Here is a 17,612-nt window from a genome sequence, read left to right as displayed (position 1 = left end):
TTCCGCCATGTTCATTTTTGTAATTTGGGCCTACTACTGCTGCTTCGACACTCATCGACGGCCATGACTATGGACCACTACACCCACAACCACCACAAGCACCACCACAAATATCTCTACTGTTCAACATACCCAGTAGTTCAATATATGACATGGTCAGTTAAGCCCTTCTGCCGAGGCTAGAGTGAACTGAAAGAGCTGCAATTTTTTTAAGGCCATTGGCATTCAGCACCTACCTTTTAGTTTTAGTAAGAGTTTTACGGCTCTTGCAACACAATAAGGTAATAAAACTGCCGAAGATTAGAGGTGTTACAAGAGAGTAGCAAACACAAAAAAGAAGGAGGAGCGATAAAGACAATAGATGTTTGATAGGAAAGAAGTTAAGCAAACCACACCAGAGCACCCGCCAACCACCCACAATGCCTACTGTGATGTTCAGGGGCTGACAAAGGACAGTTTGTACCCTGAGACATGGTCTACTCAGCTTACTGAAATGTGAAAGAAAAATTAATATTTTCTGATCACAGAAATGCTTTCAGTTTTTTAACAGATTGGGGTATTGTGGATTGTTTCAGCTGTTTGCAGTTATGAGTTTTTTCGTTTATGACTGTAGTGTTAAAAGAAGGTCACTTGGCTTTTATAAAGCTCTGGTCACTTTTTGCCATTTCCTTCCAGTCTTGCTGGTATTAGTAGTGGTAGAAATTATTTCATTACCCATTACTTGCTCACAATACCACTTGTTAAGAAATCCATGCCTCAGGCAAAATTGTGGGCCTCTGACCTAGATTCAGCATTCAGAAGAAAAAAAGTATCTTGTATACACAGCAATAGAAAACAATTAATGACTTCCACTTTCATCAGTTCGAATTGTTGGATTAGTAATTAGAACAGTAAAGAAAGGCTCATAACTCAGTTAGTTTTAGTTTTAGTAAGAGTTTTACGGCACTTGCAACACAATAAGGTCATATAAGTGCCAAAGATTAGAGGTGTTACAAGAGAGTAACGTACACAAAAAAGGAGGAGAGATAAGGACGATAGATGTTTGATAGGAAAGAAGGAGCAAACCACACCAGAGCACCCGCCAACCACCCAATCAAAGCAAAAACAAACATACTTGTAAAAAGATGAATGCCTTTAAACATCCTCTGTACATTTTATTTCAGGCTTGGTGCAGATCGTTGTTCTATTCTGAGGTTATCCGGGCCCCTGAAAAAGCAATATGCACAGGTGATTTAATTTATTTGTGTTTATGTATGCTTTAGTGTCACTCGAGAAAGAGGCATATGTTCGCTCAGACTTGCTTGTGCTTTAGCATTAAAACTTGATAATGTTGAACAATGTATGTGTTATTGACTCCAAAATGTTCTGTGCACCTATCTTTTTCTTCGCCTCTGTTGGTGACTGGCAGATGCTGTGGTGTGTTTTTTTCCTCCTTCTTTTCTATCAAGCGTCCTTTCCTCTCTCCTCTTTTTTTTTTGTTGTAAACTCTCTAGTAAGTTATCAAAACTTCAGCACATATGTGACCTATTTGTCAATATAAATGCTGTAAAATTTTCACTAAAAGTTTAAAAATCTCTTTGTTTCAGCTTTTAGTGGACAACATGTTATAATATAAGCAATGTTTCATTTTCTACTTCATTTGATGAACCATCTCCAAGTTTCTTTATTGGGTGCTTATGTGAATGCTCTTATTTACGAGTATGTTTTATTTTTTTTTTCACTCTTAGGAACATGGGCTGGATTTTGAGCGGCTTCTTGATGCTTCAGACTACAAGGAAAAGTATAGAGCCGACATGATTCGTTGGGGGGAGGAAAAAAGAAATAAAGACGCTGGCTTTTTTTGCAGACTTGCCACAAGAGGTGAAGGTTCTGAAAGAGAAGTTTGGATCATAAGCGATGCCCGAAGAGTGTCTGACATTGACTATTTCAAAACCAATTACAGTAAAGAAACAGTGACTCTACGTGTTCAGGCTGACATGAAAGTGAGAGAGAACCGAGGATTTGTATTTACACCAGGTAAAACGTTTGTGTAGCTGCTGTGGCACCAGTTCCCCTCAAATTGTGTTGAAATAAAAAATTTTCTCATTATAAAAAAGATAATAAAGACCTTTATTAATTCAGCATCGATTATAATATATCTCGAGGCACTTTATAATATTCACAATATTTAAATTGTTTGGGAAGTTCTTGTGGCTGTCCACACATTTGGTTTGGTGTTACTTGGCTTTGAATCAGAGGTCCCACCTTATAATCAACTTTGCATTGGGTTTTGAATTACCTTAAACTTTTTAGAAAATGTGGATGTTTTTGTGACCCCACCGATGCAATTGAGATCATTTAGGAGTAGGAGGAGAGTTTCTGAGTTAATCAAATCTTGCCTGTAAGGGCTGACCCGGGCTGAGAGGGATACAACATCTCATTAGAAAGACCGGAATACTCAATAAAAATTTTCTCCCCACTTGGGGATCCAACTCAGGTCTCATGCATGCAATGGCGAAGAGCCGAACAGCTGTACCACAGATGGCGGTCATTACACTCGTTTTATGCAATGTGGAAGTTGTTATGGCATCACTTCTTTCTTATCTTTCCATCATTTTTACCACAAGAGCACTATGTGACCATTGTTATGTCTTTGTTTCTATTTTTTGCTCATATATATAAATACACAAGAACCTGCTGAGGCTGTAGTGTGCGGGTTGTTTGGAAGCAAATGGCTAGACTTGAATTTGTTCTTTTCTATTCAAAATCTGGGTCCATGAATTCCTGACAAGTCTGTGCCTTAACTATAGGACCTAAGTCTCCATGTGTTGATTTGAGTGAGCATGTTTAGGCAGGGCTCTAAAAGCATGAAAATATAAAACCTGACATCAAAGAGGGAGAGAGAGCTAATTTTAAAATGATGATCTGTTTGTTGTCTGGTTGTGTCTGTCCCAAGCTCATGTAATGTTAGTGTTTTTCTTTACTAGGTAGACCTCTATTAATGTTGCTATGATTATTTTGCCTCAGGTGTGGATGACGCGGAGTCTGAGTGTGGACTTGACCAAGGTGTTGACTGGGACTTTGTTGTCACTAACAACGGGGACCAGCAGCAACTGGAGGCAGATCTCACCGCTCTTCTAGACCGTGTACAACTATGACAGCTGCTTTACCATACCTTATTCCCACCCCATTCCCAAGAATGTTTGTGAGAACAGTGTGCATATAAAGAAAAATTCAGGTGTGGTTTGGGAAAAAGAGAAGACTTTTTAATGTCTTTCAGTGATTTTTACACAGAGTATTGTTTATTGTTTGTAAAGTCAAATACAATTGTTTGTTGATAGAGTGTATTTGTAATGTGCTTTCAGTACAGACTCATGTAACTGTAGCAAAGAGATGTAAATTGAAAGTAGGAATAAAAGGTAGAAAAAAATTGTTACCTTTCAGTTTTCCTACTTTGTGGAAAGAACTTTTTGTTCAACATAGGTCTTTTGTACAAGTGAGACGAGATCTAGATTTGATTTCCATTTCAGCATGTTTATGTGATCCATGTAGTAGAAATTAAGCCTGGTGAATTTTATGTTCTTATGTAATCTAGTCTAATGATGAACAATTTGAAACATGTTCTTGGCTATTTGTTGGTTTCCTTTACCGCCCCTCAAAAGTACCGCCCTTTACTGCTCCTCAAAAGTACCACAAGAGGCTACGCATCTCCTGCAGATGTATCGTGATGAGTCAGATGTCGAAAATTATAGGTATGATGCTTGTCAAAGAAGTATAAATCTGTGTCTTGGAATAGAAATATAAAAAGATTACAGGATTCATAATTAAAGACCATAAAAATTTTTCCCAGAACTACGCGCATTCCTTGTTTTTTTGCACTGTAATTGTAATTTTCAGTCATTTTCGTTTTTGAAGAAAATGTAGTCAACTGATGTGGTGCCATGAATGATTGAGTCGGATGATACTGTGAGATCACTGCATCAGGTTGTCAGCTACTTCAGAAACTTGAGATTCAAAGATTTGGCGCGAATATTTTATCCTCGGAAAGAAAAACTCCATAGCAATCCCACCTGCCTGTCATATTTGCAAATATAGCCTGCAGATAATTTTTTTTCTAACTTGTGAAAACAAAACTTGAAGTTTTCTCTGAAGGAAAGGTTTGGTAGTTTTCTTAGCCACCAATTATAAATGAATGAGCTTTAGTGCTTCATTTTTCAGTTTCTTTTCCAAAATTGTGTTAAGTTCCATGTTAGCAGGGTGATCGCATGTATGACAAGTTTAATTTGTTGCTATTGGGAAACAGAAATGAAAAGAGGCAAATTATTTGTACCTGTGAAGAACCTTGAAAGTGTAAGACACCAAAATTGTCTTTATCAATGTTTCAGGACTGATTTGTGTGGCGTGCTGACAAAACGAGTTACTTCTCGCGATTCGTGAATGGAGATATCGTCAGAAAATTGACATAGTATCAAATTTGTAGACTTTCAAATGATGTCATTTTCTTGAAATTTAACGTATTAAACATGTCTTTTATCATTCAAAACTAACAAATTGTACAAACTCAACCTGTACATTATCGGATCTTTGTCCAAATAGCTAAAATCCAAGAAATTTTTCATTTTTGTCAGCTTGCCTCACGTTTAATTGAAAAAGAAGAGCACGACTTGACTAAAGTAATTTCATAAATTGATTGTTTTATATATAATGTATTTGCAATATGGTGATCATTGACAAAACTCTGTTTAGTGAGTGATATTCACTTTTTCATTTTAAAAAATCCACAATCGAGCAGGGGTATCTCAAACATATTTTTCGAGCTGTCCAAATATTCAAATTTTGCGTGTTCGAGTTATCTGTGCTCAATTGTATTTCATTCTTGGAAAGTTCTGTTGTTTTCTGGCATGGTTTCACTGCCTTTTTCACAAAGTAATGTTGTTGTTTTTTTCACCTGTGTTTCTTTAAAGATGTCATATTTAAATGTTCATGGTTTTTTTACTACTTCTTAACACTGCCATTTTTGCCAGATGCCTTTTATATATGGTTTGTTTATTTCAGTTAACTTTGGAAATATCTGCAACAGTCCTTTTCTTATTTTGTGTAAAGGAACTTGGTAGGAGTTATCGCAGACCCAGAAAACAATCCAAACGTAATACAATAATTATTCTGATGTTGCTTTCTTTTTTTTTTTTTTTCTTCTTCTTCTCGACCCCTACTAGAACTCAGGGAGTAACTGACTGTGAGATTTTCATCTTACAATGCAGTTGATTTTACGTGCTGGGCTGTTTTATCTATATATATAGCATGTAGGATCATCCCTTGGCTACCATCCAGCCATGTGCTGTTTTCAAAAGCACTCTACATATTTATGTTGACTAGAGTGGTTTCAGTTTTGGGTTTTGATATAGAATTTTGCCCACACGACAACCAGAAGGGCCAACTCTTTTCAATTTTATAACTGCCAAAGGATTTTTAAGGGTGCGAAACTTCCGCACGGGGCCTCTGAAATGTTTCGTTCTTACCCAAAAAGACTAGAGCAGGCTTGACCAAACCTGCCTGGGATCAGAGGGTGTAGAAAATATTAGAAAAGCATCTTGATGCTGGCAGAGATCAAACTAGGGACCTCCTGGTCTACAGGCAAACACCATGCATATTGAGCCAGTTAGTGGCCCATGTTGGTTGAAAATGTCCATTTTCTTCTGTTAAATGACCTACTTGTTATTGTTACAAAATGTATGATTATATGAGAGGTGCTGATTTCCGGATAAATCTGGAAATCCTGAAACTGTCTGCATTTGTACTCCTGTTTATAGTACAATTACATGTAAATTTATATTTTAATCTCTTTGTGCATGTTGTATTGCACAATATATTAAAATAGTGTCTCAATACTAAATGCATAAGACATTATTGTCCATAGATTTTGAGTCCCCTGTCTTCTTATGTTTCTCTTGGGTCAGAAAAGTTCCAGATTTTCTTCATAGCCAATTGGCACCTCTGATTTGTTATTAAGAAAGCCTTTTAAAGAGATGAATGAGAAAGGTGGAGTCTGTATGTGAAGAAGAAAATGAATTGAAATGGGGGTAATGCACATAAATAATCCTGAGTCACAAGGGTATCATAATCAACAAAAGTCGTAAAATCAAAGACGGTGCCTTTTAAATATTTTTAGGAAAGATCATTGCTGGAGGTCTATTACCGTTCAGCTAGAACTTTGGTCTTCTTCTGTATATTCGTGCACTGGTGCTTGTTATCTTTTAGATTGTCAGCCAAAAGTATTTAGTAAAGCAAGCGCTTCATTTCAAAATGACCAAATTTCATTATAGGCTTCCTGTGTGAGTATTAGATTTCACAGTGGAGCATGTCATGTTCAAGTTAAGGTATCCATAATAAATGTTTTAAGTTTAAAATTGAACTCTTATCCTTGAGTTCCTTGCAACACTGTGAAAGCCCACCAGACAGTATAGTATACCCATTTTGTTTTTGGACAGATTTTTTTCTACAAACAGATCATCTCAAGAAATGACGAAATGTTGATCTCTTTCAATGTCATTCTTACAACTGGTGTGAATCTGTTCAAGAAAGCTCGTTTGTTTTAAACAGCTGACAATTGTGTTATTTTAAAGATGCATTAAATCGGAAAAAACCCTGTGTTTTGTCTGCAGTGTATTCTTAAGTTTTGTCAATTTCACCGGCCTTCTCCAGTTTCTTTAAATCTTGTTCTTTCAGTGAAGACAAATGGTAAAAAGGAAGATCAGATTGTTTTTACCTTATCACATACGCCTTAGACTATTTTTCCTGTTATTACTGAGTAACCTCCGTAGGAAGTAATTTGTATGGAGTTTCTAAGGGGATGTCGGTATTGCAATGGACTTCCTCACTCCAAAATATGTTTGTCAACGTTAAGAATGTGCTAAAGAATGAGAAGATGTAATGTATGCAACACCTCCATGGTGCCTTAGGAAGGGAAAAGTACTTCTTGCTTTTCTTTCCCTTAGATCTCTCTACAATATTTTTCTTTAAACTAAAAAGTGTTGCCATCTTGAACACCAATTTGTGAGGCATCGTGGTGAAATCAGGAGCTCTTCAAAATTATGAAATCCATTAAAAGAATGAAAATAAGCTTTTTTTGGGCCGATGGGCAATTTTTTTTCTAATTTTCTTTTTTTGGCTCAACAACATTTGTTTCTGTTAATACAAGGCTTCTAGTTCTAGAGTCCGGTGCAAAATTTTGAACACTCATTTTATTTACTTCAATAAAACGCTCACTTTTTTTGGGTGTAAATATGAGTTGCAAGGAAATGTTCTGCTAAAAATATGTGCATGTTCGAGAAACTGAGCAGGTCGCAAGTCGTCTCAAAGATGTGCTACCAGTACAGTGGAACTCGGATACAACAAAAACTCGGTTTCAACTTAGCAGATTCCCCATTTGAAAAAAAGAAAATTAAAATCAACAAAATAACTCAGATTCTACTAACACATAAATGAGTGAACTCGGATTCAACTAAGCTGCTTGCGGGCAAAAAGCCCCATTGAAGTTGCTTCCTGTATTTTTCTCCCATAAGAGACCATCGATCCTTTATTGCATACATCTTACACGACGAATCGGAAGCTTTCTTTCACACAAACACGTGCATTGTTGACACGTGTGTAAGACATGACGCGTCAAGCGTGTGGATGGGTGGTCAGCACACAATACAAGTGGCTGTTAGTGCGAGTGTCCATGGAATGTCGGCAGAGATATAGACACAAGACAGTCATATCCTCCTACTCCCCCCCCCGTCCTCTCAGCAACTGAACAATGAAAGACATAGATCCTGATCCACGTTAATGAATTACGTGCTGGTCTGTTGAAACAATTGTTGTCGTATGCTAGGCCTTTTTTGCAATGCAGCTTGTTGCTCACATTGCTATAATATAACGAACATTTTGAATTCAACAAAATTGAAGGTCAGGCCCAACGACTCCATTGTATATCTGAGTTTCACAGTTAACCCTATCCGTACGCCCTGTTGTCATTTTGTACCCCAGGGGTAGTGTTCTTCACATTTTAGAGTACTTCCAGTGCGAAGATCTCCTTGAAACTGTCAGTATTTCTCAAAAAATCATTTTGACAGACTGCATGCTATGCAAAGTGTACGGATCGGATTAAAGAGTAAATTCCCTCTTTGGAAAGTGGTGGCACAGTGTTCCCCACGTCGTATGGATACGATAGTAAAACACGACATATGGATACCGTTAAAATTTTAAGCTAGAACTAGAAGGAAATTATTTATAAAGACTCCGAAAAATTCCTACCAGACTCTGGATCAACCTGTGACATTCCAGATAGTCAAATTGTTAACAACTGCAATGACCATTGCAAAAAAAATGTGACCTTAAAGAATGTCTTAACGCTGTGATATGATGTATAAAATTCTTTAATGCAACAAAGCTGTGATTTTATGACATAACAAAGGCGTAGAATAAAGATTTGAATTCTGAAAAACTCTACTCGCAGTGACACTGACATACTCAAGTGAAGTTTCATGTACAAATTATATATTATAATTTATAAAACAAATAAATCACGCTTTCATACTGTCTGATGGAGAAAGAGAGTGATGATCAATCTGTCCCCGTGGTTTTATGCACCCCGCATACTTTAGTGAAATTTGATCATTTTTTGCATAATTTCTGATTATTTTCCTTTATCATTCTTTGTTAAAATTAACAGAATCGCATAATTTCGCTTTTTTGGGATCAGTTTGCATGATTTCAGAATTTTTCTTGCATAAAACGACAGGGACAGATCAATGTCAGCTACCCTGAAACTGAAAGAACACCTGTTCTCCAATTGATTTTTTAAAAACCCTTCCCTTTGCATTATCTTTTACACTACTGACAACTGACCCGTTGCGGAGCCTCATGTTTGTAAGTTGTTGACTACATTCAGAGAAACACATACTAGAGCAGAGGCTGGGAGTTGCACACATTTGGGCCTTTGTGATTCTCATAGACTTACTTACTTACTTGGTTGGAGAATAGGCATCATTGCAGGCGGCACAATGCCATAGCTGCTCCTCCCTCCTCTCCAGGATCCAAGAAAGAAAATTCTCATAGACTTGAGGTAGGGAATGGAGGTGTAGGATTTGGGGCGGGGGAGGGGCAGGGGGAGGCTCAGCCTGTCCTGTGAGGACAAGCAACCACAAGCTATAGCCAGCGACAGGTCAAGGAGCAAAATGAAAAGTCCAGTGACCATGTCGGTCGGGTCTCCTGCTGGCAATGTGTGTCAGAATCAGGGATGCCAAATGATTTTTTTTTTAAAACACCCTGAAATTGAGCGGAGCATTACATCTCCCCAAAAACTAACCTTGTAAAGTTTTCAAATGAGCTAACAAAAACATCTCTCTTACCTCTCCACTTTCCTTTGCAAGTGTATGGGGCCTTTATTGCATCAATTTAACTTCCAATAACATTATTTCTGTCTTGAAAAAAACGGGAAAAGCCGAAAACCCCCAGAAATTTAGCATCCCTGTAGAATGTCTACTGTCATTTGCAAAGTGCCTGTTGTGCCTACTCGCCACCTCAGAATTACAAAGTTCTATGTGACGTGTTTGGCCGTTTTGAGTTACTAAGAAGACCATGAGGCCAGAAACCAAATATTCAATCTGCTCTATCAAAATCATAAGCAAAGATCGTATATACCAAGATAGTTCACTCCTCTCTTTGAGCCAATTTAAAAAAGTGTCCTCAAAATTCAGTGGCGCCCTCTTCGAAAAAGTGCAGCAGACTTTGCGAACAGTTACTCTACTTGTGTGAAAAACAAAAGCGAAACTAACAAATTGTGCTATTCCAATTCTTCTTCTGCAGAAACGAAAGAGAGTTTCAAAGCAAAGACTGCAGCACCATCTGAACCAATGCGCGGACTTCCACTGACACTTTTTCCGCCCAGTGAACTATCTTGCTGTGAAAGATCTTATTCGTAAGATTTTTCGGAGCCATCAAAATATTCAAAGGACTGCAGGCGAAAAAGCTAGACATGATGTGAAACTCAAAATCTTTGACATCAAATTTCTCAAAACTAGGTACAGATACAACTGTGTATTTCTGATGTAGAGCACTGTCTAAGCCTGCCAGAGGCACTGGTCCACGAAAACAGAAGTGAACATTTAGGGAAAAAGATGCTCTACATTACAGCAGACCTGCCAACCACTTCGTGACCCAACATAGGAGTATTTACCCAGAATCCTTCCTAAAGTCAGAGTTTGAGGGAAAAAAAATAATATGTCTCCACAAACCCAGTTTGAGATAACGTATCAATCTGACTGTGGCAAATAAACATATATTGCAAATACACACAAAATAGAAATGTGTATCTTTTCGTAATTTAAGATAAGTCATGAAAATATTGCAAATACATGTAAATCAAATACACTGTGTATTTTCATGTCATTTATGATACACTGTGTACAACACTGGCAAAATTTAACAAAAAATATTTTTTTAAATTACGAGCTCTGATTTTCCTGGCATACTTGGCAGGTCACCATGGTGTTGTCTCCGCAACGGGCCTGTACAACATCCAAAGCCTCTCACACAAACACTATCACAAAACTGTTTGTATAGGTCCTCAAAAGATATATATAGATATAGATTTTACTCCTCAAAAGTGAGTCCCATATGGTGAACAAACATCACGACTTGTCAAAGTCAAGCAGTGGTGCTGTCCGACAACAGGGTTCATGGATATCAGTTTAAAAAGTTCTCACTGGGAATTGGATGCTGAAAGACATCTCGAGAGTTCAAATCTTTCATAACTTCATTTATATCTGGTGCATGCCTCAGGGTGCAACACTAGTCCTTTCCTTCTTGTCACATCTGATGGCATACCTGGGTGTATTCATATTATAGCATTTGGCATTCTCATTCTTCATAAAGTGACAGCGAGTAGCATTAAACAAGATATATACACAAAAATAGTATGGATGATCAGAATAATGGACGAAGCTTAACAAAAATCAAGTTTCATGAGCTAAATGAGAGTAGCAAAATATAATAAACAGACTTCTTTCTTCTGGTCAATATAAAAAGTAGCCTGGAAATAAAAATACCGCAAGGCAATGAACTATGACAGTGGGAAAGAAAAAAGCTTCAAATTTCCTTAACATTTCAGTATTTCAAAAGCTGATTTTGGCATTGACATCGAGGATATTACAACATAATTCCATTTCAAAGACAGCATCTCCAAAACCAAAGAAAGGAAGCAACTTCCAAAAAAGAGACTGTAATCTTTGGGAATTATTTTTCAGATCAAGATAAATGTCTTTTACAGACATTAATTTGTAATAATCTTTATTAGAAATGGAGAGTTTTTGAGGTAGCCATACATAAGAGTGGTCTTCATAAGAATGAAATTATTATAAAGCATACAAAAATGAAATCTTGAACTGCCTTTTCACAATAATTGAAAAAGGCACTGAGAAAAACTGTCATCAGGAGCATTAGTTCAACAATGCATTCATCACGGAAAGAAAATAAAAGGAAAACGCGAAACATGCGATCTTCAGTCCTCAAAAATCTGATTATGCAGCCTATACAGGCAAAAAACAAGGAATCTTGAGTTTAAAACAAATACCACAAGGCCATGGACATGTGGGTGATCCCAAGCCTTGGCCAGCAGACATACCCTGGAGTTTGATCAATTAATGTAATCCGTGAAACATGTACTCTTTCTCAAGGTCTCATAATGAGTCGTATTAAAAGAACATAATTAACAAGTTGACAAGGGCCACAAAACATGAAAAAAATAAACAAGATCTAAAACTTGACAAGATTCACAGAAGGTTATGTTACAGAAACAACAAAATAGTTCAGATCAAAGTTTGCAAAAAAAAAAGTCTTGTCCCATCTTAGAAGACAAGCCCTTTTCTAATATTAACATTCTTATATTCATATTCTCTTTATCCTGAAGGCATACATAAATAAAAATCACAAGAAAAAGTTTCAATTTCTCGAAAAGACACTAATATATATGCAATAAAAGGAAAAGAAAAAAATTGAGAAAGTGGTTAAAACCAGTTTGAACGATGTATCAGCTTGTTGCAGCTTGTTCAATGACATACTCATCCCACTACAGCAGTATATATAAATTGGCAGAATGATGACAACAGTAAGTCGTGTGTAGAGTAATATATGTATTAGTAACACCCATTAAAGCAAGCTGCAGTAAAAAGAATTTTATATTGTTGTCTTAGTCAAAGGAAACAGAACATCACAAAAGGGGAAGAAACAAACAGATCCCAAATTTTGAGGATACCTCGGAGTTTCCTTTTCACAGTTTTCTATTTGGTTCTATGTAACCATCAATAATAGCATCTTGTTTTATCATTATTTTATCAAATAAGACCATATTTCTGAACAAAGTGAGAAACTTGATTCAATAGAAGACAGCATTCTTACTTTCCAAGATTTTCAAAGCAAATAACAATGACTGCTATGCAGAATAAACGTCTGACTAGGAAAATGAAAATCTTTCCGCTGCAGAGCATGGCACAATCATAAAGAGTCCCCATTTCCCTTTATTTTACCATACAGATACACATTTCCATTCTGGGAGTTCTAGCCTGATCACCAACAGGAAATGCCTGACCATATAAATGCTAGTGGAAATTTTAACAAGAAAAGGAAGAACTAATCTTCAGCAGTGGTGGGGGTTACAGGTATGATGCTGAACACAGAAAACACTCCACAATATCTTCCATGGAATTTTGCGCCAAAGCCATGGCTGCAGTCTGATGTGAAGGCGCTAGGTGCACAGAAGTACAAATTAAACTATAATTAGCCTGTATGGCAAAGAACAAAATACATAAAAAACGAAAGAAATGTTATTGAGATTATGCCTTGAAAGCCAAACTTCTTTCAAATACTGTAGTCTCCACCTAAGATCCCACTGCTTACGACACTAGTTCGCTTAAAATCCGGCTGTTTTAAAAAAACAAAACTTTTAACGTACAAAAGTTACCCCTAAGATCCCATCCTGAAGGACTATTATATTCCAGAAAGACCCTGCATTTCAGATAAGAACAAAACCCCCAGTGAATGCAGCTGATCAACCAAGCAGGAAAAATTTGTGATAATTGTACTAGCCATTGCATCAGAGATCGACCACTCTTGTGAACGTAATCACATCTCTGTTGTAAATTTTGATGAGTAGGTACAGCATTTGCTCTAGATAGGATCACGCCAAGGTGTGAACTCGTTGAAATACTTGCTTTTCCCCAAACATTGCACTCGCATTTCAACCCTCTGCCTGAACTTGCATCACACGCCGGGTGGGTCGTAACTACAAGGCCACATCAGACAGGATCACATCCAACTGTGAAATCAATGGGGCCTTTTTGCTTCCCAGGCCATTGCAGCTGTCTTTCATCTCTCTAGGCCTAATTTTGCAAGACAGGACAGACTGATGCTGTCACAACATAATAGTGCATTACGACACGAGCAGGGAACTCGGGCAGAGATGGAAAGCTATACATTTTGGACCAGCTAAGGGGAGGAGAAAAGGGATCAACGCAGATCTTGAGACTCATAATTGGACAAGTAAAAATGGCACGCTTCACTCCATTGTGGTTGGTCATAAAGGTGAATCATTCTTTTCTCACCATGTCTTAAACCTACCCATGGGTCATGTCAGTTTATTTCAAAGTAAGGGAAGATCATTATTACTGATTGTGGGCCTGACCATAAGATGCTGACGATTCTCCCCCTGACGAATCAGATAAGATCCTGTTAGTCTACATCCTGCATTTTCCTTGCTCCCAAGCACCGGGATCTTAGGCGGAGACTACGGTAAAGTAACAAATTGGAAGGAATGAGGGTGGATGGGGGGGGGGGGGGGGGGTGGGGGGGGGGAGAGGCCTAACACATAAACTGACGCACGTGGAAGTAATAAAAGTATTTCTTCTTAAGCAGTCACCCATTTGGTCAAACAACTTCCATTTATATGAATTAATCATATTCCACTGTCGTTAAAAAAAAGGTCACACATATATATATATATATATATCTCAGCTGAGCATTAACAAATATAGAGTTAAAAATCCTAATATAAACTCTCTGAGTATAAATATAACTTACAGACACACATCAGCCATCACACTACATACGCATAATATATCTTGTTACCAACTTAAAGTCAAGAAATCAGTAGCAAAGACATATGTTCATCCATACTCTCTTGACACTTCCCATTCATCAAAAAACAAAGTTACAAGGAAATATCACTGAAAAAAAAAAAGAACGAAACCAATACAAAAGCAATCACTAGGATTTTCCTTTCTTCATCCTCTGGCGACCCGCAGCTTGACTGTGATGTTTATGGGAGGATGTGGACGAGGAGGGAGAGGATTCTTTTGTACCATCGTCATCACCCATCTCTGAAATATAAAAAAATGAAAAGGAATTGTAATTTTTCTCAGGGATAGAGAGATAAGAAAAGGGGTGGGGGGGGGAGAGAGGGAGAGAGAGAGGGAGAGAGAGAGGGAGAGAGAGAGAGAGAGAGAGAGAGAGAGAGAGAGGAGAGAGAGAGGAGAGAGGGAGAGGAGAGAGGGAGAAAGAGAAAGAAGGAAAGAGAGAAAGAGAGAGAGCCAGAGATAGACAATGGAGGGAGAAGGAAAGAGAGAAGGAGAGAGTGATAGAGAGTACAGTGGACAGAAAGGACTGTTGCTAAATGAAAATGAAGAGAGAGGGGGAGAAGAGGGATAGACAGAGAGAGAGGGGGGGAAGGAGGGAGAGAGAGAGGGAAGGAGGGAGAGAGAGAGAGAAGGGCGAGAGAGAGAAAGAGAGAGAGAGAGAGAAGGGGGAGAGAGAGGAAGAGAGAGAGAGAGAGAGAAAGAGAGAGAGAGAAAGAGGGAGAAAGAGAAAGAAGGAGAGGGAAAGAGAAAGAGAGAGCGCCGGAGATAGACAACGGAGGAAGAAGGAAAGAGAGAAAGAGACAGAGAAAGAGAGAAGGAGAAAGTGATAGAGAGTACAGGGGACAGGAAGGACTGCTGCTAAATGTAGATGTAATTCAACGAGTCAAGAAAAATGTTGTAAGTGTAGGCCTCAGGCCTATGCCGCAATTGATTTATGGAATATGGTAGAGATGCAGCCAGCAGTTTTTAAATTCATTCCTGTTAACACAGGATTCTTACTTGAAGAGTTTATGTGAAATGTGTACTTTTGTATATCTTTAAATTGCTTACCTTTCAAAAGATCTATCGGTTCCTCAAGCAATGCATCTCTTTGACTTACAGTTAAATATCTGTGGAAAGGGGAGAGGGTCACACTTTTAACATACAAATATCGATAAATGTGAAAGTAATTGTAGAAAATGGAGGTGATCAGGACATAATGGCAAAATAGAGAGGAGAAAAAAGTCAAAGAGAAATGTATAGCTCAATTCAGAAAAAAGCCTGAAAAGTTAAATGAACCACCGCCATGTACACACAGACATCCCATACAAACCTGTGCACAAAGGGAACATTAAAAAAAAAAAATCAGTAAAATGTATTATTTGCTTTTTCAACTTTATTTGTTTGTTGACTGATCTTGCCATCAAAGTGATATGAATTTTCTTCAAAGGTGGTATGCTCACGAGCTACTCAGATCTAGCCTGATGTCACAATTAACAAAGTAATTTAAAGGAATCAAAATTGGGGGGGGAAAGGAAGGGAACTGGACTACTCTGAACAGAATTGAAAAGATCAGATATTCAATTCAGTAAGTCCAGCTCACCTAGTAACTTCACAGTACAACCTCAAACATAGAGATAATCTTTTCCTTACTTTGTAACCTTGGGTCATCTTTTCAAGCTAAATAAAAATATTAAGGAAGACACCTTTTTAAAAAAATTTGATTATTTTTCCTTAACGCCCTTAAAAAGCAAAAAGTAATGTGGCAGTTACCTGTAGATTTTCGCAGCGACAAAGCCAATCCCTCCACATCCAGCCACTAGGAGAACTTGTAGCACGACATGCTGTGGGAGAACAAGTCAACAAATCACATTCCAGTACTTCAGTCATGATTTCTAAGTATTTATGCAGAGACCAATCTTTAAAAATACACACTATTGGACTCGTATTCCGGCCAATAACTGATGGTTAAAGCATGGTGGGAATGGGATAGAGCAGTGGTAAAACAACTCACTGATTGATTTATGGGACAACAAGGAAGGGTAAAAGATCCAGTGCAAAGTGTTTCACCAACATATGAAGCAGGGCGAAGTGTGTGTGTGTGTGTGGATCAGAGTAATACATTAAGTGCTGCCTGACCACTGAAGCCTCATTGAGAAAGTAGAACTTGTAAAAGGAGAAAGATCTTATAGAGTCATATAAGTAAGGTTGCCACAATGATAAACTCTGTCTCTGTATTGTTTGTCGGGTTGTAAATAAAACAAAAGGCTTACATCTCATACAAAATGGTGACACAAAATCTCATCCATCGGATCAAAAGTTTTGAATGTTCTTCTCTTCCTAGAGTCTTAGAAATCTCCAGAAATACTTCAATGTCAAATGGGTTATTATTTCAACTATAACCCCAATACACTACAAACTGTTCTATCTGCTTCCATCAGTGTTCTGACCTCTTGGGCCAGGGCTTGTATATATATAGATATATATATATATATATAAGTGTCGGAACTTGTGCCGAGAACCACCAGTCCGGTACTGGGAGTGACACCAGGAGGTGACGTTACAGACTTCGCGTCTTGCGTCTAACGCCACGATCAGTGCCACCCACATCCTCCCCCCTCCCGCCCCCAACACACACAAAGTCAGAATTGGAGAGGCGAACTGTGAAGCAAAATACCTTTGAAGTTTGCCGCAGCGCGAGATTAAACTTTGCAAGCAGAATTTTAAAAATAATTATCGCTGCTAAAAATTGATTTCATTTTCGGAATCAGTGTATCAAAATAAGCAAAGTGGCTCGCGTAGAACCTGATTTGACGCCATATTTACATTTTAAAAAGCAAACTTCCTTTTTTATTGCCAATTTTGAATCTGAAGTCATGTATCAAGGTCACCCGCTGCATTGTGCATCTGACGTCACAGCTGCTAGGCCTAGGCCTACACACTGCACACTTCCCGTGGCCCAGTAAAAAAAACGTTGGTGTTGGCTCCTTCCCAGAGACGGTACTAACCGTTGGTGTCGGCTCCTTCCCAGAGCCGGTACTGGAGGCCTGGTGCCGGTACTGACACCTCCTTCGGTAGAACCGGGAGTTCCGGTACTGGGTATCCTTACTTGCCCATCCCTACTGGTGGGACGCCACACTCATACACCAAAAACTTTCTGGCATAAGGACAGCATCTATTTTTTGCACTTACTATACCTTCTCTCCATTTCTCTCTCATAGTGATCTGTCGACAGAAGGTCGTCTAGCAAGACAGAAGGTCGTCTAGCAAGACAGAAGGTCGTCTAGCAAGACAGTGGACCTGTGAAAGCCCCTGTGAGAAGCCTGCCTTTGAATTGAAGTTAAAGAAAGGCAGGAAACTCATGTATGTATAGTATAAGGTTTTACGGCGCTCGCAACTGCTAAGGTCATATGAGCGCGCGAAACACAAGTTGTTCACCTCTGCGAAAGTTCACTTCACGACTGGCTAACTAATTTACTTTAA

The 17,612-nt window shown here is 38.2% G+C and overlaps 2 protein-coding genes across 3 annotated transcripts in view; one reads left to right on the top strand and one right to left on the bottom strand.

Annotated features, from left to right (window-relative positions):
• Positions 1 to 1,163: 1,163 nt before the first annotated feature.
• On the top strand, positions 1,164 to 6,625 carry LOC101860357 (phosphomevalonate kinase; the record flags this gene model as incomplete). The annotated part of the gene is given in 3 exon segments (XM_005106665.2): positions 1,164 to 1,227; positions 1,728 to 2,016; positions 3,007 to 6,625. Coding segments are annotated over 3 exon segments (484 nt in total), but the record flags the coding sequence as incomplete, so codon positions are not given.
• A 7,254-nt stretch (positions 6,626 to 13,879) lies between these two features.
• LOC101856125 (small glutamine-rich tetratricopeptide repeat-containing protein beta) overlaps positions 13,880 to 17,612 on the bottom strand; it is an 11,420-nt gene continuing 7,687 nt past the window's right edge. For both annotated transcript variants that reach the window (XM_005106647.3, XM_005106646.3), the window contains exons 6-8: positions 15,903 to 15,973; positions 15,201 to 15,259; positions 13,880 to 14,393 (exon numbers count right to left, since the gene is read on the bottom strand). In XM_005106647.3, the coding sequence (XP_005106704.1) occupies positions 14,281 to 14,393; positions 15,201 to 15,259; positions 15,903 to 15,973 (243 nt within the window). In that variant the 3' untranslated portion in view covers positions 13,880 to 14,280. The remainder of the gene's footprint in view (positions 14,394 to 15,200; positions 15,260 to 15,902; positions 15,974 to 17,612) is intronic.

Source organism: Aplysia californica, unplaced genomic scaffold (genome assembly GCF_000002075.1).
Source record: "Aplysia californica isolate F4 #8 unplaced genomic scaffold, AplCal3.0 scaffold00548, whole genome shotgun sequence".
NCBI classification, from domain to species: Eukaryota; Metazoa; Mollusca; class Gastropoda; order Aplysiida; family Aplysiidae; genus Aplysia; species Aplysia californica.
This window is presented reverse-complemented; position numbering and strand designations above follow the sequence as displayed.